The sequence below is a fragment of the Convolutriloba macropyga genome, chromosome 6, assembly GCF_964194025.1.
Source record: "Convolutriloba macropyga chromosome 6, txConMacr16.3, whole genome shotgun sequence".
In the NCBI taxonomy this organism is placed as follows: Eukaryota; Metazoa; Xenacoelomorpha; order Acoela; family Convolutidae; genus Convolutriloba; species Convolutriloba macropyga.
Genome location: NC_134473.1, coordinates 11,456,320 through 11,479,014, shown reverse-complemented (window position 1 = coordinate 11,479,014; position 22,695 = coordinate 11,456,320). Strand labels below are relative to the sequence as shown.

The 22,695-nt window shown below is 35.6% G+C and overlaps 1 protein-coding gene across 1 annotated transcript; it reads right to left on the bottom strand.

The window, feature by feature from the left end:
* Positions 1 to 1,085: 1,085 nt before the first annotated feature.
* Positions 1,086 to 9,618, bottom strand: LOC142340764 (uncharacterized). Its single transcript, XM_075391468.1, has 6 exons — positions 9,077 to 9,618; positions 6,777 to 6,905; positions 6,071 to 6,208; positions 5,305 to 5,452; positions 4,754 to 4,903; positions 1,086 to 1,566 (listed from the first exon to the last, which is right to left on the bottom strand). The coding sequence occupies exons 1-6, from the start codon at positions 9,305 to 9,307 to the stop codon at positions 1,385 to 1,387; spliced, it is 978 nt and encodes a 325-aa protein (XP_075247583.1). The 5' UTR covers positions 9,308 to 9,618; the 3' UTR covers positions 1,086 to 1,384.
* Positions 9,619 to 22,695: the final 13,077 nt, after the last annotated feature.

Sequence of the window (22,695 nt, the reverse complement as noted above, 5' to 3'; positions counted from 1 at the left end):
GAGATGGACAACACCGTGTGGTGAAGGTGAAAACGGCTTACGGCACGTACGTTCGTCCGGTCTCCGCCCTCGCACGTGTTTTGGCTGATTAGCCTATTTTTTCTTGACCTTTTTTCGAAACGGTTTTCTAGGCAACTTGGGTTACACCCTCTTCGACGATCTGGTCAAACGTCTGTGATGTGTTAGTTGGCCTCCTCTTTCCCTTGGAGCATGTCGTGCAACAATCAAGTCAGAAGTAAAACTTGAAAAAACATTGACTTTTGTCCTTATCGCAACCAAAACGAGTTGGTTGTTCCCGCAACTTAAAACTGATATAAAAACTTACCAAACTAAACTGTCTAGAACAATGTAATTGAACCTTATCTACATTCTCTTACAAAGGCTATCGGTCCACCTAGTATGTTATCAAATTTCTACGCAAAGTTGTCTTCTTGTTTCGAAATTGTATTCAAATGAAATAGTTTGATTCCCCAGCAGCTTTTACAGTTGCATTTTATTGTTCCACATTACCACGTTGGCCATCATGTTTTGTTAAAATGAACAGTACTAAAATCTAGAGATACTTTTTTCCATATTTTCAGCAGCCTTTGTCTTAGCGACACAAAATTGATGGAATTGTGGTTTTTCACTTACTTAATTTATTGCTAAGCTCTTTAGACATCCCAATATACAAACCATGATGTTTATTTTTATCAATGAAGATTAAATTCAACTAAGACAAACCACTTTATTTTAGAAAGTTTCCCACTCAAATCAGGTTTCCCCTGCCCAGGCCAATTCTGTGTGCTGATGCATGTTCAAGCTTTTTTCTGATACCGGAGATTTTGGTATGATTTGAAAAAAATTCCCAACACGGTGGTCTGGGCTCACTTCTTATATTGAAACATTATTTTACTTACATCATGGGGTAAGCTGAAACTTATTTTGGCATTATCTGACGGTCTTCAAAAATACTCTGACACCGAATAGATGCTACTAGGGCCACGCAAAAAATATTTCCAGAAAATTAACAGTCTGTTTGCAGAAGAGTAACAGGAAACTTTTTCGGCCCCAAATTCCCCAACTTAAAGTGCACAAAACAAGGAACATTTTTAATTCTTTATTTTGTGCTAAATAGAAGTCACAAGCAACTCAAGTTCAATTTTTCAAACTATTTAGATAAATGAATTCGTTATAACAATGCAGATCATTACTATAATTTTAAATGTATGATTTCTTTGATCAGACACTCGTATAAAGTTACTATAGATTGAATGAAAGTCAAACGACATATCGGTACTGCTATTGTCAGTATATTTCTGTAGATTCTAGTTTACAGATAGGTAAGAGTTGCAGTATCATCGAAAAAAATAACAAAACAGTTTCCATTGTCCAGGCGATATATCTATCGGACGAATATGGCGAAGCTGCCGGCAATCTCAGCAGTGCCATCTATCAGGGCCTCCTTCCAGTCAGTGACTTTTCCTGCCCCGGGGAGTGCATACAGGATGGCAGGTGGTTGGATCTGGACCAAATCCCAGGCAGGTGCTGACTCCAGCACTATCATCCAGCCTCCCTGGGCACCATCTGCAACAACACGGAAACCTAATTCTCGGGTAGAAAAACGAAAAACGCGAACCTTTGTACAAGTAAATTAGCTCCAGTTACATAATAGAGGTTCAATGCAGGTCAAGAAAAGCGATTAAAGACCTTCCGGTGAAGACAACAATTAGCAATATGACAATTAAAGAGGAATAATTAAATAATATTAATTGTTTCGACCCACTTTAGTAAGGGAAGAACTATATAATCAACTGGGTTCCTTTTTTGTTCAGTCAATTTTAGCCTCTCGATATATTCATCGTATCATAAGAAAGCATGCCAGAAGTAGAAATTCATTCTTTTGGAATTTTGGCTTTTCCAAGGAGTTACGGATATTAAAAAAAAGTTGTGAACGCTTGCACAAATTTTGATCAGTTATTGGTAAAATATGAGAAAATTGTTAACACTAGTCCAATTGAATTTACGTTTAAAGATATAAGAGGGTTGACAAATTGTTTGAACCAACTGCTTTGGCAGCATTTTTCCTTTTTTTCCTCCAAAATGCTGAACCAACTCAGCGTTTTTCCTTTCTTTTAAAAAATGGCATCAAATATGCCTATTTGACCCACTTTGTCCAGTTTGACCGGAAATAAAATTTTTGACACGACCTTTCTTCGCTCAGATCTCGGTCAATTGTACCTCCGGCTTCAAAAGAAAATTTCTGGAAATAACATTTTTGCGGTCGTTTGGTAATTTCATCAACATTTTTGCGGTTGTTTGCTATTTTCATCCAACATTTATAAAAAATAATGCATTTATTTTTAATATTAAGTTTTTCTTTTCCCAAAAAATACTTCGCAATGTTTTAGAAAAATTGCGTTTTTAACAGCCGCACGGCAAGAGCAAGGCTAATTTTAGTCTCATCGTTGAGTTTTGCAAAGAAAAAAAGTTTCGGATCGTAATTTGTGTCTGTTTTTTAAATACTTTTTGCATTTTTTGTTCGTCCGAAAAACAAGAAACTCTTCTGTCAATTAAAGGCTCAATTAAAAAAGTACCATTAGGTTCAAATTTGTTAAACATTTGGTCGGAGACAAAAAACTCATGGTTTTATGTCTCCGAGTAATTGTTTAACAAATTGTTAACAAATTCATAAGATTTTCCAGCTATTGATTTTTGTTTTGAAGGAGAAGTAAATGCATGGCCAATTTTGGTCTATTTGTGCAATTATGTAGCTCAAAATTTTTTTTCGGATTGTAATGGGGCGCTGTGTACATTTTTTAAACAGCTTATCTTTTGTTTTTTGATGCTATTTAGGGACCAGAATGATTTCAAATCAAACATCAATAATTGAGAGGTCAAACATACTGCAAAGGAAGACAAATGAACACACGTAAAGATTTCATTGAAAAGCATATGGTTTTCTAGCTTTAACACCGTTTGCATCAAGTTATGCAACCTATTAGCTATTCTTGTTTCAAGTGAGCTAAATGTTGTCTTAAATGCTGTTTTATTACTTAAATAATGGTTTGGGTTGATAGAAGTTTCCATAAATTATTTATTTTTTGACATTTTCCAATTTCGAGATTCTCTTTTGTTGTCTTGTCCAATCATCACACCTAATGACAAATCGTATATCCTAATAATGGCATTGAAAAAAGGCGCAGTTCATTTTTGTTCGATGCTTTTAGGGAGAAGATTTTGCACTCGGTTTCTTCGCAAAATTGAAATGACTTTTTCATTTTTGTCTTTATTTGTTCTTTTTGTAGTCGTATGAGATTCTGGTTAATGGAAGGTTGCAATGGTTTTGTTTGAAGGTATAAACGAAGCCATTGAAAGATTTCAGTTGATAGCTAATTAGTTTCATGACTTTGAATTTAGTCGTTTTCAAAAAGTATAAACGTATTTCCTTTTTTTGCCCTTTTTGTTTTCTGTCTACTTGTTAGTTATTCTCATAAACGTAGGTCCTATAGAGACAAATTCTGGTGAAATGCATGAAATTTGGTTTTGTTTAATTTTTATCTGATGCTTTTTTGACTTTCATTAAGTTTTTTCAAAAAAAATGGATAGAGGCTGAGCTATGGTCGTATGTAAAGTTTGCTATTTTCGTTTGATTCTGTTGTTTGTCTTGTCTCTTACGCTCTTTGAGGGCAGTTATCATCGATCCTTTAATTTTCATTTGTAGTGGTTAGAGCTAAAACAATTATTTAAATGGATGAACAAATTACTTTCCAACAAGTGATTTTTTGAAAGTTTTCTATCGATTCCTCATTTGGTGGACAAGTAAATCAAAAACGTAGTTGAGCAGCGTCGGAACATGATCTGTGAACGCACAATTCCGAGCCTCCTTGTTAATATAGCCATTTAAATGGAAATTCGTACGTACACATTCATGATTGCACATACAATCTGGATCTAATGCGAATATTTGCCAGCCCTGCAGAAATCGCTATGAGTGCACAAACATCATTACGAACCAGTGCCCCTACCAATTAAAGTTGACCATTTGGTGAATTTTACCGCTTTAATTCCACAAAACGCATTTTACTGCATGTGAAAAAGGCGTTACATTGTGGGATATGGCGACAAAGAATTATGCTATTAAACCATAGATAGCCGTAAATTGGACTATAACATAACTAATTGGTTTTACAAGGCTTTTACCTCAAAACTCCATAAATTAGCGCAATATTAAATAAAATCTTTTAGTTCACAAGAAGGTTTTCAAGAGCTGCATAAGAGCAGCTTTTAAGATATTCCAGAACTTTCGAATATTCCAACCTTAAAACACGGGTATGCCTGAAAAATCAAAGTTGCAATAATCGATTGCATCGAATAAGCCTCACCATGATAGCAGTTTTTTAGTTATTCAACAGGTGTTAATTTGAAAGTTAGTATGACAAAAAGTGAATTAGCGCAAATCCATGGCTAAAAATTGACTCGCATTTAATGAAACATGAAATTAAATGATTGGAAGGTGTTGGCAAATGGCAACCGATGTTGTTAACAGATCGGTGTCCATTTTTTTGTATTAAATAAATTAACTGGGATCTTTTCCGTTTGTGCCCCCCCAGCTTAGTGGATGCATATTATTCCCACTTCCCAGACGCACGTGCCATATTTTGACATAATGACTTACTGTGTAATGACACGTGCTCTGGGGGGGGGGGGGGGGGCACAAATGAAAAAGATCTGTTAACTGGATTATATTCTCAAGTTGATATTTGGTACTAGCCAGTGATAGCGAATGAACCATTGACAGCAGCAGGACTGCCATTGAGAGCATCCTCAGTGTAGTCATAGACAAGAGTGGGACTGAAGAGGTTGTCTGTCCAGGGATGGTAGAGCAGATTTGCAGAAGTGAAAAAAGTCTTCTTGTCCGTCCCTGTCATCAAAGCAAACTCATTTCAGAAATGCTCAAAACAATTAAAATATTTTAAATAAAAAAACGGATCTATTCTGTTTCGCCCCCCCCCCCCCCAGTGTTTTTACGCCCCCCAGTTACAAATTAAATGTAGTTATATAGCACGTTACTATGTAAGCAAATAGCACGTGTTCCTGGGAGCGTAAAAATATAAGCTCATTAAGGTGGGGGGGGGGGGGGGGGGAACAGAATAGATCCAAAAAAACTATAGACAGGCCCGGTCCTGATTCTCAGAACATCGCAGTGCTGAATCATGAATTTCCAATTCTGCGAATTTACTCTGAGCAGTACTCAGACTTTTCATAACAAAAAACTTTTTACCACACTAAATAAGCTCAACATCACCCCCCCCCCCCCCTCACCAATGGCGTCGAAGCGCAGAGCAAAGATCTCAGATCCGACGTTATCGAACAGTCGCAGCTCCACGTCCACAAACTTAGCAGGGTCGTCAGTACCCCATGTGTCCAGGTCCGGGTGGTGGAACAGAGCCTTGTTGCTCACGTCTTTAACCTAATCAAGGAAATTTATTAGGATAAATACCAAGGGAAATTGTAATGGTTAGAAGGAAAATTAAGGAAGACGTGTTCGCAAAAACATTATGCATCTTGATCCAGTTTTGAAATGAGACCTGATATTTAATTTCAAATCAATTGTGATCAAACTTAACGTCTGGAAGTTTGCATTAAAAACGCGTACTAAGTCTGGACCATCCTTAGACCATCAACAACAAGGATTTCAGGATTAGTTAGCAAGATGAAGACCAGAAAGACAGCAAAAATTAAGATAAAATAAATATTAACTAGCCATATTGCTACATTCTGTCGAAGATAAACAAAACTAATTTTTTTTCTGTAAAAAATTAATTTTGGGCTATTGCATTTGCACCTCTAGTGTGCGACCACGGATAAACCATCGTTAGGCTATTTTATTAAAAAAAACTGTTAAAAATGTCGAAAAATTGCATTTTAAACACTGAAGTTTAAAACTGACCAATGAAAGAGAGGAAATTTTTTGGCTCTCATTTTTTTTGCATTGATAGATGGCTTTTTCTTGTCTAAATCGGCGTCCTCTCTATCTATTGATATACAAGTGTTTTTAGATATGCGAAGAATGAGAAATGATACTAACATGTACGACATCCATGCCAGTGTTGATAGCCCCATCCGTGTCGAAGTCAGAGTGGAATGCCCTTCCAGTACCCCTGCCTGCCTTGAACAGCATCCACCAACCCCCTTTGTTTCCATCCCCACAGTCAGGTTGGAACACCTAGGAATATCGGGTCTTTCATATTAAAGGAATATCGGGTCCCCCCCCCCCCCCCAATCATGATATGTCTATAAGGGGGTGGATATCATCAGCGTTGCTTGCACACTCATATATATTCAGAACATGATGAAACAAACATAAGAGAAAGCATGTAATTACCTCAATGGACAAACAAGATCAAATCTGGCGACAAACAAACTAAAAGAGATTAATAAAATTACGAAAATTTTTGATGGTTCTAAAATTAGTACTCAATTCCTTAATTCCTCAATTAATAGTGTGCGAAAAACTTTCTTTAGGGAGGGGCTTAGAATCCTTTTTTTATTCGGGGAGTTGGTTGGGAACTTAACTTTTCTTCGGAGGGGTGAAGTTTTCATTTTGAAATTTGAGAAGTGGAAATAAATACGGAAATAATTTCGGAACGTGCTATTCAGAATGCATAACAGCTCGGTCCGGAGAATAACTAAAAGAACCAGAATTAGTTTTTTCAGCTGAAGCTGGTATCTTTGAAATTTAGTTTGCATGTTTAAGAATAATGGATAAAAAGGCAACAAATAACAATAAGCACCTTGTATCCCTTTGCCTCGGTATTTGCGATGTACGAGACGAGGTCATTGTCCTCCAGCACTGGCTCGTTTATCAGCTGGCACTTGAAGTCCTCTTTGTCAAACGCAAATGTCTCGCAGTCACTGTTCATCTAAAAAAATAACCACATTGCTCAGTCAGATACATTGGTTAGGGTATTAGGTCCATTATAGGTCCATTATAGGTCTTTTTTTGTTTAGTCAATGACAATTCTTTGAAATGTGTCAGGACTTGTCCTGCCAAGTTTTCTAATTGTTTTTCAATGTTTTCGGCATTGTAGCATGCAGATTTACCACTGAGGAAAATTTACGTAAAAACTGGCTGCGTCTCATCTAGTGTTTTCTTTTGTACTTTGGTGACCAATCTGAAAGCAAGCAATCTAAACCATTTCTGTCAAAAAATTGGTAGCTTTTCATGCAAAACATTTGTAACTTCTTTCAGTTCGACTTTTTTATCTTTCTCTCATATACCATTAAAAGACTAATTGAATTATAAGGTGGATTAATCCAGTTTACGTCAAATTTTGTGTTTCATGATTTTAAACAATGATCAATAAGTGACTCGGTTTTCATTCCGGTCCTGAAAGTTTGTATTTCTTTTGGAATATTGAAGTCAAGGCGTTTCAAAATCAGGCAGTTTTATGTTTCCCGAACTACCAAATGTTATTTTTGGTTGTTCAGGAAACAAAAAACTGCTAGATTTTGAAAACGCCTTGACCTCAATATTCCAAAAGAAATACAAACTTTCAGGATCGGAATGAATAACGAGTCACTTAATTATCCATGAAACACAAAAACTGACATACACTCGATTAATCCACATTTTAAGTCAATTAATCTTTTAATGGTATCTGAGAGAAAGGAACGAGTAACGAGAATGAGAAATTTTGTTGAAACACCGTTGTTCAACCTTCGTTTCAAATCCCCCTTTTTAAAGAGGTAAAACAAAACAATAGGCAAAAAATTGCTAAGATCGCCTAAAAATGAGAATAGCTGAAAAACCTACAAATTATCATAAGACATATATTAGCAACAAAAAAATTATTATTTACTTATATTAACATCAAAAAGCCGCATGTGAACAAAATTGCTCGCTTAGAAAATCTTTTTTCACACCTCAATTCTTCGCTCTCTCAATAACAACGGTATGAACAAAAAAACCCACTCTTCGCTCCACTCTTCAATTTCGTTCAGCTACTAAATCACTTCAGCTACCAAACCACACAATTTTTTCACGCGTTTCATTTCCTGCTTCTAATTTCACTCCGATAAAATTGATTTAATAAACGATTTCTCCAATACTCCATTTCGAGTCGTAAAATGAGCGCCCCAATACAATGCAAATTCTTTGAATTGTAAAAACATGACTTTCTAAAGAAACAAGCTACCTAATTATTAAAAAAACACCACCGCTTCAATAATTGGAAAAAAGATGGGTCACAAAAAAATTTAATGGAATTCGAAATGAAGTAAACTGGAAATAACAATCAGCATACTATTTATTCGATAAACAGTTTCTATAAAAGCTTTCAACAGTTATAGACCAATGCAGGTTTATAAACAAGAAAAAAGAATGAAGAAATTTTAATTGAAAAACTGTTCAGAGATTGCCCGATTTCATCAAATATTAAGGGAACATCTAATAAATTGAGTTAATCAAAATTTGATAACAGGCATTTTAATTTGAATGCCATAATGAAGTTCCTTTCAAGGTTTTGCAGAACGTTTCATCATATGATAGTAACTGAAGTATCTTTTTGCTTTTTTGCTTTTGGGTCTATAAGCAAAAATAGTTTGTTCGCATGTGTGAGGCATTTGATGTTTATCACAATTTTACGGCAGAAGTTGCCAAGAAAAGGTATCAATAGCCGAACTTAAGGACCGAAAGACATTTAATTGCGAAAACAATGAGAAAATTAGCAATTTTTTTCGGCAAAAGTTATTCCGACCTCTAATGTTTAATACTGCCATCAAACAGGAGCATATCGGTGTTGAAATAAAGAAAAGAACTGAGAAAGAGCATCTGGAATGAACAAGTTTCATCTCAGCGTTCTATATTGGATTTTTGGCCAGCTGGAATATTGTATGAACGAACATCCTCCAATCCTCCTTATTTTGTATAAGGGCTGTGTTCAATTTTGTTTCCATGAATCTTTTGCTTTACCCTAATCAACAATGGGATCAGAATTGTTCCCTTCTCGCCAACAGCTGTTTGTGTATGAATATGAACATGTATGATGTGCATAGCTGTTTGTTGACACTTAAAGTTATGATCATTACGTACCTGGCACTTAGTAGAGCAACTGGCGAGGGTGTCTGGGGAGCGGAGGATGTCTCCCACCTGGTACCCAGAGGTTGCCATTTCATCCTCCGCTCTTAAGGAGAACACCCATCTGTCTTTCTTGCAGTATAAGTGTCCCCTCACTACATTGATAACCAACAGAATCACCCCAATAGTCACTGCCAAGAATTGTAGGACAGACGTACCAAGAAAACGAGACTTCATTGAACACATGCTTACGTTTGATAAGAGTTATCAAGAACTATTTTTCAAATAAAATATAGTTATTGCCTTTAGTGAATCAATTTTTTTGAACGGGGAAAATGTAGTAAAAAAATGTTTAGGAATTTAGACTTGATAAGTTGGTCTGATGTTTTTAAATGAACAGATGGAAAGAAATCTTGTAGCGATAATTTGATGCTGTGTAGCAAAACTTTCAACTATAGTGATTACATTTTTCTACCGATAGTTGAGAGTAGAAACGAATATTTTCCTGTACAGAATTCGCATACTGTGGTCTAACTAACAATCAATTATTCATTGATTTTTACATGCATATAGCGAGTTCACCTGGAACGCATATGGAAATTTTTCAATTATTAATTAGATAAAAATCCAACCAAAAAAACAGTTTTTCTTCAATCTCCAACCAACTGAACTTCATGCATTGCTTTTTTCAGAACAGAGAAATGTAGTCAATGTTTCTTCGATGTTCTCTAATTTTTTATAAATTGTAATTTATAAAACCCGGGGAATAATTTGCTCTTGTCTTCCATGTCGAAATGGTATACAACAGTATATTTTTCTGCAGTGTAACTGTTTTCCAACAACTGCATGCCCAAAACTCATAGGAGATGTTCGAAGCTGACCTCCGAAATTGCCTACTAAGATCCAAGTGTTCGAGTTGAGATTCATAGCTCTTTTGACGTCCAGATTATGTAGTTTTTCACATTTATTGCTTCTAGGGTCCAGCAATTTATTTAGTTTACTTTAATTCCGTTTCAGTTAACCACATCAAATCGAGTACGAAGTTCTCAAATGACATTTTGCAGCATACGGTAATGTATTTTATAGTTATCTCATTCTTTACAACTAATATCTGCAAGATTGGAGATAAAGAAAACATCGTCTTGCGTGTCTTTCCAAAGACATTTAAAAACGAAATTGCACCTAGGTGGCGAATGATAGTTGCCCGCTGAATTAAGTTTTAGGTCTTAACTTTTCAAAAACAAAGAATTCCGCTATAGAAGAGATTTAACGAGATTAAGAACATCGTTTGAAACTCCAGCTGACAAAGAAAAAAATACAAATCTACTTTAAAATTCCAAAACACCGCAAAGGCAGGTCTGAAATTGCGGACACTAGGCTGTATATTCGGTGTAGCATGATTTTCAAAAAAGTGGAGTATTCCAATTTTACGTGAACCGGTTACATTCAAAAACGGAACAAGTTACCAAACTCAATAACTATATTCCACAAAAGTTAACTCAATTCCACACAGTTTGTAACTAATTAAGCATTTAATTGCGCTTAATTTTAATCGACAACCCAAACTCAGCATCCATAATGATTTTTCAACATAATATACGGAGAAACACAACTAATGCAAAAAAAAAGAAAAAACGGTACTGATGGATTTTTCGACAAAAATTGCTTAAACTAAATTCCAAAAATTACTTATAAGCAGAGTTTATTAAGCTGAAAACGTACGCAATCGTGCACTCCTGAGGGGCCACTGATGTCACCTACTCTGAAATATTACTTTTCAAAAGAAAATAGAGAAACAATGAACGGAACAAAAAAGAATTTTTCCGGTGAAGAAATTAAATTCATTTTAGTACCATAAAGCAAATTTCAGCTTAGATTTTGTTTTACCATTTTATCTTTTTGCTTCATATCAATTTCCCGTGCACTTTGTTCAGTACCAATGACTACAGAACACTCTGGAAACTTAACTTTGGGTCGCTATCTTAGGCAAATAAGAATTACGCTAACCACTGTACAAAACGACCTCTTGTTTGTGTTTTTTCCAATGCTTTTGACACGGTGATTGTGATATATCGAGAAGTGGCGAACTTAGCAACTTAAGTTAAAACTTCGATATATAAAGAAAACTTTCTTACCTGATGTTTGGTGAAGTGAAATTGAATAATGGCTTCTAATTTGAACAGAACCGTCGATTCAAACTTGTTTATACCACAAGTTTATCAGTGTACATAAACCATAAATTTGTGTAATAGATTTGACCTTCCCACCACCAGATATGATCAGAAAACAACTCTCCGACCCTCTCAGTAGATAGAAATGACGTGTTCTCAGGTAGGGAGAACAATGTGTTAAGTGCAAAAAATTGCACTAGTACTTGCCATATACGGCGAGGGGAAAAACTTGTTAACAACTAAGGTGTAAATTAACCCATATCAGTTTATCTATATCTAAACGGATCTGTAAATTTTCATACTGATACGGATTATAAATACCTGTGAAATTTTGTACATTTAGGCCATTTTGAATTCATTTGTTAAATTAATAAAATTCTTGTTACTCGTGCTCGAGACCACGACAATGGTGTCCAGACCACCAAACGACCAACAAAACTTGGATCTGCAGAATGCTGAATCCAGTACTGCGTGGATCATGTCTTTTGTGGCGAAATGTCCCGCAGAGAAGAAAGAAGATAAAGTCAACACTGACGGTACGATCGTGGACCTACAGGTAACAAATCTCTTTCTTAGTATATGCGGCCGGGACGCACTTCTTAAACTTAGGAGCCTTACGAGCCCTAAAAAATTGTCAGAGACTCCTTTTAGAGAGATCAGACAACCTATTCAAAATTATATTTCCCCTGAAGAGAGTAGAAACGGCAGAAAGGGCTAAATTTCTGTCCGTTGTCCAAGGCGTTGGAGAATCTGACGATGATTTTCTAGCGCACCTCAGAGAAGAAGCACGTCATTGTGACTTCGAAAAATTTAAAACAGTAACCAACCCTGAGGAAGAGTTGGTAAAAGAGCTATGAGATTCATAGCTCTTTTGACGTCCAGATTGTGCAGTTTTTCACAATTATTGTTTCTAGTACTCGAATTGTTTCTAGAAGGCAATTTATTTAGTTTACATTAATGCCGTATCAGTTAACCAGACCAAATCGAGTACGAAGTTCTCACATGACATTTTGCAGCATACAGTAATGTCTTTTATAGTTACCCAGTCTTTCTAACTATAATCTGCAAGAAAGAAGATTAAGAAAACATCGTCTTGCGGTTTCCAAAGACACTTAAAAACGAAATTGCGTCTAGGTGGCTAATGATAGTTGCTCGCTGAATTAAGTTTTAGGTCTTAACTTTTTAAAAACAAAGTATTCCGCTATTGAAGAGATTGAACGAGATTAAGAACATCGTTAGAAACTGCAGCTGACAAAAAAAATATAAAAATCTACTTTAAAACACCATAGCACCGCAAAGGCAGATCTTAAATAGCGAACACTAGGCAATATATTCGGTGTAGCATGATTTTCAAAAAAGTGGAGTATTCCAATTTTTCGTGAACCGGATACATTCAAAAACGGAACACCCGGAGAACAGATCCCCCACGCTGATGCTTTGAGCAGACTAAACTTTGACGACGACGATGACAATGATCGAGTCTGCTTTGCTCTTGACAATATCTACTTCGTCCAATCCGACCTGGTGACCCAGTCAAACATCAAAACTGAGCTGGGATCGAATCGACTCTTTCAAGATGTCATCAAACAAATAAAAATCGGCATCTATAAAAAGTGCGCAGAAGCAGAGAAAGGATTTGAACAACAGAAAGACGCCTTGACCATTCACAATGCAATTACCTTTCGAGGAGTTGTGCATTTCATTCCACCCAAACTAAGACCCATGGTGATGGCCAAAGCTTATGAGACTCACCCAGGAAAAAATGAAACTGAAACAGCAGTTCGAATGATGGCTTGGTGGCCCGGCATCAGTCAAGATGTTCTTCGATATGTTAGTAAATGTAAGGAATGCCAAGAACAGGCATAGCCTGGGGAAAAGAGTATCTACTTGGCCGGAAGCTGAAGTTTGGGAAGGACTCCACATGGACTGGGGCTACGTTAAGGAACAAGGTAATATCTTAGTGATAGTAGACGTGGGATCAGGTTGGAAAGAAGCCTTCCCTGCGGGAAATAGAACCTCAGAAACAGTGAAGGTGCACTTGAGTCAAATCTTTGCAAGATTTGGGATACCATGAATATTAGTATCAAAGACGATGGTCCTGAGTTTGTGAGCAGTGACCTAAAGCAATGGTGTGAATCACTGGGGATTAAAAAGATGGTATCTCCCATCTACCATCTAAGAGCAAATGGGATTGCTGAACGAGCGGTCCAGACAGTGAAACGGGCTATTCAAGCCTGGAGTCCAAATCTGAATTTGTCATTTGGCGCTTTCCTACAGCGGGCTTTGATGACACATCGGAACACTTCCAAGACGCGGGGCAAAGCTCCTGTAGAACTGCTACTGGGACGCAAAGTCACTGATTTTGATCTGTGTGAACGAGTCGAGTCCTCTTGAAACCGACGAACAGTTCACCAAAGGTTCCAGCTACTTTCATTATCCGTAAAGGAATGGCCACTTCGTTCAATCAGCCGGAGAATTCAAACAAGACAGTGCTTGTTAGTGACAACCAAATTGCACGGCTGCAACCTGTCGACATCAAGACTTAATCTACTGACTCACAGTCTGAGAGCAGTAGGGACGACATAGACGTGGCATCACCCAACTCTACTGAAACCTCAGTAGTTGAAGGCTAACAACCTTCAGTGGCCACGAGAACTTCACGTAGAAATAAAAAACAACTAGAAAGATTTGGAGACACTATTCCTACAAACTTGCTTAAAAAAGGAAGGAGGATGTGATATATCGAGAAGTGGCAAACTCAGCAACTTAAGTTAAAAATTTGATATATAAAGAAAACTTTCTTACCTGATCTTTGAAGTGAAATTGAAAAATGGCTTCTAATTTGAACCGAACCGTCGATTCAAATTTGTTCATACCACAATTTTATCAGTGTACATAAACCATAATTTCGTGTGATAGATTCCACCTTCCCACCACCAGATATGATCAAAAACCAACTCTCCGACCCTCCCAGTAGATAGAAATGACGTGTTCTCAGGTAGGGAGAACAATGTGTTAAGTGCAAAAAACTGCACTAATACTTGCCATATACGGCAATGGAAAAAATTGTTCAAAACTAAGGTGTAAATTAACCCATATCAGTTTATCTATATCTAGACGGATCTGTAAAATTTCGTACTGATACGGGATATAAATACCTGTGAAATTTTGTACATTGATCAAGACCACGACAGTGATCTTTCGATCAATTAAAATCATGGAAGCGCAGTTTTTTTAAATATATTTCCGCAAACAAATTTGAAGCATAGTACAAATTCTGACAAAGCAAAAAATTAAGAGATGTTACTTCGTAAAAGGAGTACAATTGCAAAGTAGCTTTTAATAAGAACTCTTCTGTGCGAAGAATAAAGTGAACATTCGTGCAACGACTCGCGTGTTTTTACAATCGAATGTTTTTACAAGCAATCTTGACACAAAATCTCAAGACAGAGAACAATTTGTTAATTTTGTAGCTTTCCTTTCTTGTGGTTAGCATTTGCCTTCGGCAATTCTGCAATCACTTCACAATAAAATCTAAAAACGAATCTCAAAAATGCTCAGGAAAATGCAGTTTTCAACGCAGGGATTCATGCAAACGCTCCAACTCCATTACAAATTTCAATTAAGTTTTTGCGTTTGCGTTAAAAAAGCGCTTGCAAAAATTGTTCATCATTTGGTTTCTTAGTCACTAAAAGTTGGACAATCAGTTCAAAATAAAAATTGATTGGCGATAACAGAAAGAATTGCAACAACAGAAAGAATTTTTACTACGAACACAAATTCATGTAAAATTTCTGTTAGTTCCTATATAGCGACTGCGTTTTCGGTGAGTTTGTTTCTTGTGAGTATAAGTATCTTGTTGATGCAAAAAAAAACAGATGTTTAAGCTTTGGATTACGAGATCTTTATTAAAGAATTACCTTCGTTGGGTAATTCTGGGTAACAGCTACAACAGTTAATTATTCATTACGAGACAATTGACCTAAACGAAGTTGCTGTAAACATAAAGAAACATAGAAATGTCCAGAAATTATTGGTCAATGACAACTACTTCATTTAATAATTTACGATTATGTCTTTTTTCACCTCGCTACATTTATCAGAACAAAGAATCTCTTGAGTTTCAGAGGCTTTGACAAATCTACTGCAGGAGAATTTGTCTCAACTTGCTACTTGTCCAAATCTAGAAGTCTGTTGTTAAGATGTTCCAATCAGAGACAGACAACTTTAAATTGCATAACGTTACCTTAGCACTTCAGGAGACAATGCTCTTTAACAGAGAACCCAATATTACTATTATTACCGGTTTAGGCACTATTTGAAACATCAAAAGCGCTGGTTATCAAATGAAAAACGTTTATAGTTTTCTACGAAAGAAAACGCTCTCATATGCCAGTTTTTTTGGTACATTTAGATTATAGTCATTTGTTAACTTTCTCGGTTCGAAAAATTGGCGTTTGTTAACTTTCTCGGTTCGAAATATTGGCGTTTTGGCACCTAGTACATCGCCATTGATTAATTATATAACTTATATTAATGACAATTCATTCAATTTGTTATCATCTTACGATTAAACTATGCTGCTATTGATAATATTAACACATCAAAATACTTTAAAATTGAGTGAACCTATGAATACAGAAATTACTGGAAAATGTCACTCCGACTTTCATAGCGCCACCGCACACTAACTGCTACAAAATGTATGAAAGATGAATAATATGCCTTAAGCCTTCAACAATGTGAGCTGAATCCCGCTCCGTCGCCGTAAAAAAATTGAGGGCAAAAATAAATTAACTGCCGTACTTTAACGAACATGATATACAAAGACAAGGGAAAATTTACAAAATCTACTTTTATACAGCATATTCTTCAAAATTATTTTAACAGAACTCGGATTGAAAATCACTATTTATAATTTTCCTTTAGTATGTTCAACAGTTTTTTACTTCAATTTTCACCTGGAGTTTATCAAGTTAGGATAACAGCTGGGAGTAAGAGAATGTCATTCCACCTGTGATTAAAGCCCCTGCGTTATCTTCAATCTTGCGCCACTTCGAGATCAACTGAAAATCTACACAACTTTTTAGAACCAAAAATTTGTCTCTGAACCGAAACAGCTTCAAATTAGGATGAGTTTCCATACACTCTCGGTTTTTTCGGAGCCATTTTTTAACGTTAGACCAGAAATCTGGTTTGAAAATGGTCGTTCTGATCCGATTTCCAGACTTGTAAGTTTTGAAACTGGGCCAGAAATCGAATGCCACGGCTTCTAAAGAGGGCTGGGCGTTCAATACAAGCAAGGCAAAATTAGACAAGTAGTCACAGAAACTTTTCAATTCATGACGAATCAGTGCGAAAGTTTCGAGATTAGCAGTTAACTTTTTGATCTGTCGTTTGAAAAACTGATCCAATTCGGAACGATCAAGATCATCGTCCACCCAAACGATTACTAGATTCTTGATATGTTTACATTGCACTATACATGGCATGATGTAATAGTCAATTTTCACCGTCCGGCAACATGCAGGCAAATCCAAGTGCAAATTATCGCAGCTTTTCAGATCACCGTCAGTAGATTCTAGTACTAATTCCAGGAATGTCAGATTAGGAAAATTTTTAGTCAAGAATGGAAACACGTCATAGATATTGTCAGACTCTTGTTGTGTCAACTGCAGGACCTGAACGGAAGGGAATTGGCCGGTCAATTTTGGCCAATCTTGGTCATACAATTCGAGGCAAATTGATGACAAAGCGTGTTTACGCAATTTCTTTCCTCTTGTCACGTCTTGCAACAACGGTACAATCTGTTCAAACTCCAACTCTTCGATGTTAGGAAAAGCATCTAACATAGCCGCAATATGCGGATTACAACCTCTGCCTGATTCATCGTAAATTTCGACGAAGTCCACGAGCACTTTATAGACAGCACTTGGAAAAATGTCGAAATGAGGCTTCTCAAATTTCATGTCAAGGGGGAAATCTCCGCCCGTTTTCAGTGAGATCTTAGAAACGGGTGAAAGTAACTGTTCAAGTTTTTCAGCTAAACGATAAAAATGTTGCCAGTGAGAGCTTGTGGGAATATATACACTTAAAAAGCGAAGCCTCGATGCAAAAATGTTGTTGCAAGGGCCTATGCATAAATCAATTTTCCCGATTACTGCTTCAATTTGATTTGGGCCGGGTACATCTACGGTCATGCGACTACATTGCCAATCGAAGTGTTTGTTTAAAGTTTCCAAAAGATTCCAAGGAGACGCCTTGGTCAAAATGACATTCCAGTCCTTGAAACGCAAGTATATTTCAACTCTGGATTGTTTCACTTTCTCATTGAGATCATGGCATGTTGCTCGTAGGTTCAAAACGTGAAGAACTCCAATGCCGAAGCAGAAGTTGTAAACGTCTGAGATGTCAGTTACGAGAAATTGGCATATTTTCTCAATTAAGGGTTGAGGTAATTGAGAAAGTGATGCCATCAATTTTTACAGATCATGCACAACTGAAAATAAAGCTATGCTTATCTTAACAAAAGTCGACTTGGGACAATTTCAAGAGTAGTGGATAAAACAGGGGTTCCAGCCACCAGCCCAATTTGTCTCATTCCCCTCATGCTAGCCGCATTCGGGGAAATGAGCCAAATTGTACTGGTAACTGGAACCCCTGTTTTATCCACTACTATGTTGTTGTTGTGACTTTTCGGCATCAAGCCGAGGGGATTGCTCCCATAAGTTTTGGTCTTGATTCAACTATTTTCTGCAATCGGAGCAATAACAGTCTATAAAGTTCAATAAATGATCAAAAGGAAAAGTGCTTGTCATGCTAAAATGGCCGCAACCATTAACAGAAATGGCCACCACCATTAACAATGCTATCAAACGGGTGAAAATTGCGAATATAAGACATCTTTAAATATTAGCTTGTAAGTTAAGTATTCATTAAAATTTTTTTAAGAATTTTAAATAAGATATACAGAGTATTCAATTTAACAGGACTTAATATTATTTTACTTTAAAATAGGTAATTACTTGGGAAAGGATAAATAATTTTAAGTTATCAAACATGTCTAGAAGAAGTAATGTTCTAGAATAATTCTCCATGAGTGGACTTTTTTCTCCACAGCACTTTTTGGCTATTCATCATGAGTTTCACTTCACTACAAAAACTAGCGATAAATTTTTAACATTTGTTTTCATTTGACGAGACTTCAATAACTGGAGCGTTGTCAAATACTTCTTTATCTGCAGAAAACTTAAACGAGTTGAGTATGAGTAATTTAACAACTCAAATGATTATATTTTGTAAGGAGAACAAATGCGTGCCCATCAACACCACCGAAGAGGAAAGTGAGACTGGAAATTGAACTAAAACATAACTCTTCCAGTTATTCCTTACCAAGTTCAAGAAGGACCTACTAAATTCCGATTGTCAGGAAACAGTGGACAAGTTTGAAGTCAATGTGCCAGAATTTTAATTGTTCCATGGTAAACTGAGAAATTCATTCAATATTGACGAGTTTGAGTCTTATCTAACTACAGTCAACAATATGCAGGGAAAGCTGAATCGTTTATATCTGCTGACAATGTCTGACAGAGGATACAAAGGGGAAAAGTGAAACAAGATCATCAATAAAACATTAATGATATTCCCTGGAAACAACTGCTGATTGATGAAGGATATTCCTACTCTACTATCCGGAGTTAAATGGTGAAACACGGGCGGAGCCCTATAAAACTCTCTCAAGCATGTGAAAACTGTCCAAGGATCAGTGAAACTTCTTCGCAGATCCTAGTTTCAACAGACTACTATTCGGAATGGAAAAAACTACCAACAATGTTCTTAGCAGAAGTTCATAATGATAGTCAGCTATAGTCTCTGTGCATGACAGAGTTAAAATTTTCATAAATGATAAAAAAAATGATTGTTATTGGGAAATATATTTAACATTAATTTGATATCCTTGCTACTGATACATTTATATTGATATCCTTACCACTGATGCATTTATATTGATATCCTCACTACTGATATATTAATATTGATATCCCACTAATATTAATATCCGTCTGCTGAAAAAAAACTTCTTTGCTCGAATTTTGTTAGTAACTCAATTTATAAACTGAAATTGAAAATGGAAGTTCTAATACCAACAGATTGTAGACCTATAATTTGGCTATGTTGCTGTGAAGTTTCAATTTACCACAGTTAGCAGTTGTTAAACAGGTGGGTTTGCAAGGTTGAAAAACTAAAAGCAATAATGAAATTTTTTCGTTAATGAACTTTAACATTATGAAATCTCTCTATTGGATTCAATAACTCCAATATCCAACAAAGCTTAGGTTTAGGCTTCACTAAAGTCAGTATGAACAACTGAAAAATTCCACACCGAAATTTTGTCGGAAATCCGGAGCCAGCTACAGATCGAATCACAACGAATTGTAAAGAATCTGATGCAATTTGGTAATGAATTTTGTCTTTTCTTCCGAATAAGGCTTCAAATAGAAATTCTACGACTTCAGTGCAATAGTCACAGTTGTTGTTGATAGTATGGTAAACTCAGAAATTCCCAATTAATTGTTCGCAAGATTAGGGGAGAAAAAAACTAAAGATACTTTGAGCAATTCACGCAAATTTCTTTCAAATAGTTTTTTGTGCATAATTGGCAAACTGCTTCGCAGATTAGTGAAACCGCTTCGCAGACAGGTCTTCGACCATGTTTCACCATCAGTAAAACTGCTTCGCAGATCCCTGCTGTGAGACTGTATATGGGACACACTGTGATGGGTATACAGTCAAAAACACTGAGATCGGTAGAAACACAGTGATTAGTGTTTTTCAGCTTAACTCTAACTTCTATGTTGAAATTTTTGACATATATCCTAAATCGATCTCTGGTATGTTTATATCTATATCTTTGCAGATAAACACATAGTCTACAATTAAAATTTTTAAATCTAAATCCGCTGTTGATTTACTTTACACATAATACAAGTTATATATAGATTAGGATCATTATAATGTATATAATGTCTGTTCTTAAAGTAACCTTTACAGATATAACACTCAATTAAACTATACAAAAATTTACCACAGCACCTTCTCCAAGAGTTATCTTTAGAACTATCACATTTTACTGATTTAGACATTTTTAATTTGTAAAATTTCAAAAATGAATTTTTGTCTTTAAAAAAAAGATGTCCCAAGTAGAAAGCGCAACCTTTTGGTTCTATTTGTGATTTGGCCGTAGAAACAAGGAAGCAAATTATCAAACACAATTTAAGTGATGAACACCTAAACCGTGCGAGAAAGGAAATGGAAGATGAAACTATGGGACTTCCTCCATGTTACACCATGGAGAGGGTGTATGACTCAGAAGAAGAATATAACTTCCTCAGACCTAAAACTAAAGGGGCTTCGCCCTTTGTTCCCCAATCTAAGAATAAAACTAAAAATATTATTAAAACTAAACCCATCACTAAACCTAAAACTAAAACCGAAGATGGGCTGGAGGCCATGCTGCGCCATAGTATCTACTCTGGATTTAAGTATGAATGTAAAGAATGTCATGCAGAATTAAGAAATAAATTAGCCCTAGATACTCACTCATAAAGTCATAATAGTAAGTACCTAGAAAACACAGAATAGTTTGATATAAACTCTAGCCAGAACATGAAAGAATTTTTTATTACTGATAAAGCCGGAGATTACATTGAAGATATTGATGAAGCTATAAATAAGTCTTTAGACGAAATTAAAAACTGTTACCATTCTCGTAAACATAAGAGTTTAAAATATAAGATCACATCCGAGTGTGAATACAAGAAGAGAAACAAAGAAGAAGTTAAAACCACTAAAAAATTTATCAACACTGACTATATTATTAATAACGCAATAAATGAAAATGGAGACTTTACACAATGCCTAAACTTTGAAAAAGAAATATACAAGAATTAAGGCTATGAATTTGAGTTTCTTGGACTAAGAAGTATTCAGATAAAAATCGAACCGACCAAAGCATCTAATGGTAGTTATTTAGATTTGCCTCCCAATCTGAAAAACTCTAAATCAATAATAAACATACGCAATTCCAACTAACTACTACTGCTGCTTGGCTACATCCCACTATGGACCACGCAACACTCGAAAACAAATATGTAAATAATTTAATTGAACCAAGACAGCAACATGAAGATGACTTTTCTTATGTAATAAGAATACAGAAATTGTACAATATTAATATTTGGGTATACAGACCTTGTGGTGAGGGCAAAGTAGAATTGTTTAAACCGGTGGATGATTTTTATAAAAAAAGAAAAGATGGGGATCAGAATATTAGTTTGGGGAAATCCCTCCGCTCTAATTAAAAACATATAAAACTTGTTAGATCGACCAAATAAAATGAATTATAAATTTTATTACTGTGATAGATGTACATATTGGTTTAATTCTCAAATTAAATATGACAAACAGGTATGTAGTCACTATTTCAAACCAGAGATTATTGGTCCTAAGAAAAAACATATTACTTCTATAAATGAACATAAACATCAGAATATAAAAAATATAATAACTGCTGATATAGAATATTGCATTGTTAATTTCTCATCTAATGACTGAAAATATGTAATAGCTGAACACATACCAATAAGTGTGGGTTACAACTGACAAGGTAATTTCAAACACTATTTTGGTTTGGAGTGTATCAAAAGATTTGCTGGTGATCTATTAGAAATAGAAACAGAGAATAACTTCAAGTGTAATGAAAAGATTGTATTTATTAAAGAAGATAAACTACATCATGAAAATAACACTTGCCATATATGCAGCAAAACAAGTGTTATTAAAGTAAGAGATCACTGTCATGAAACTGGTAACTATAGAGGTCCCGCATGTAAAATGTGTAATCTGAGGTACAAACAACAAAACTTCATTCCTGTAACATTCCATAATGGCTCCGGCTATGATTTCAGTCTACTATATAGTGCATTCTTTAAACAAAATAATGGCAAAAGAAAAGTAGATAACATAACACTAGCTGCTGGTAAGTCGAAGATGTTTAGTATTGGTTGTCTTGAATTCTTAGATAGTTTTAACTTCTTATCTATGCCTCTATATCAAATGGCGAAAATATATCATTGTAAAACTAAAACATTATATCCATATGGACACTTTGGTTTGGACTCATACCAAGAAGTTATAGATAAGATTTTAAAAAACTTCAATCCTCACTATCTAAATAATTACCAACACAAGAAGAAGTTGATATCTTTAATAAAGACAACAGCCATAAATCTGGTAAAGATCTAACTATAGAGTGTTTACGGAATGATATGGAAATATTAGACTACTGCATGAATGAAAATGTTAAATTAAGTATGAACGAATTCATTCTCAACCATCTACACTATGTAAGTCTCTCGGGTTATAGTTTTGATGGTTAAGGTCAAGTGGTGTTACCTTAGATAC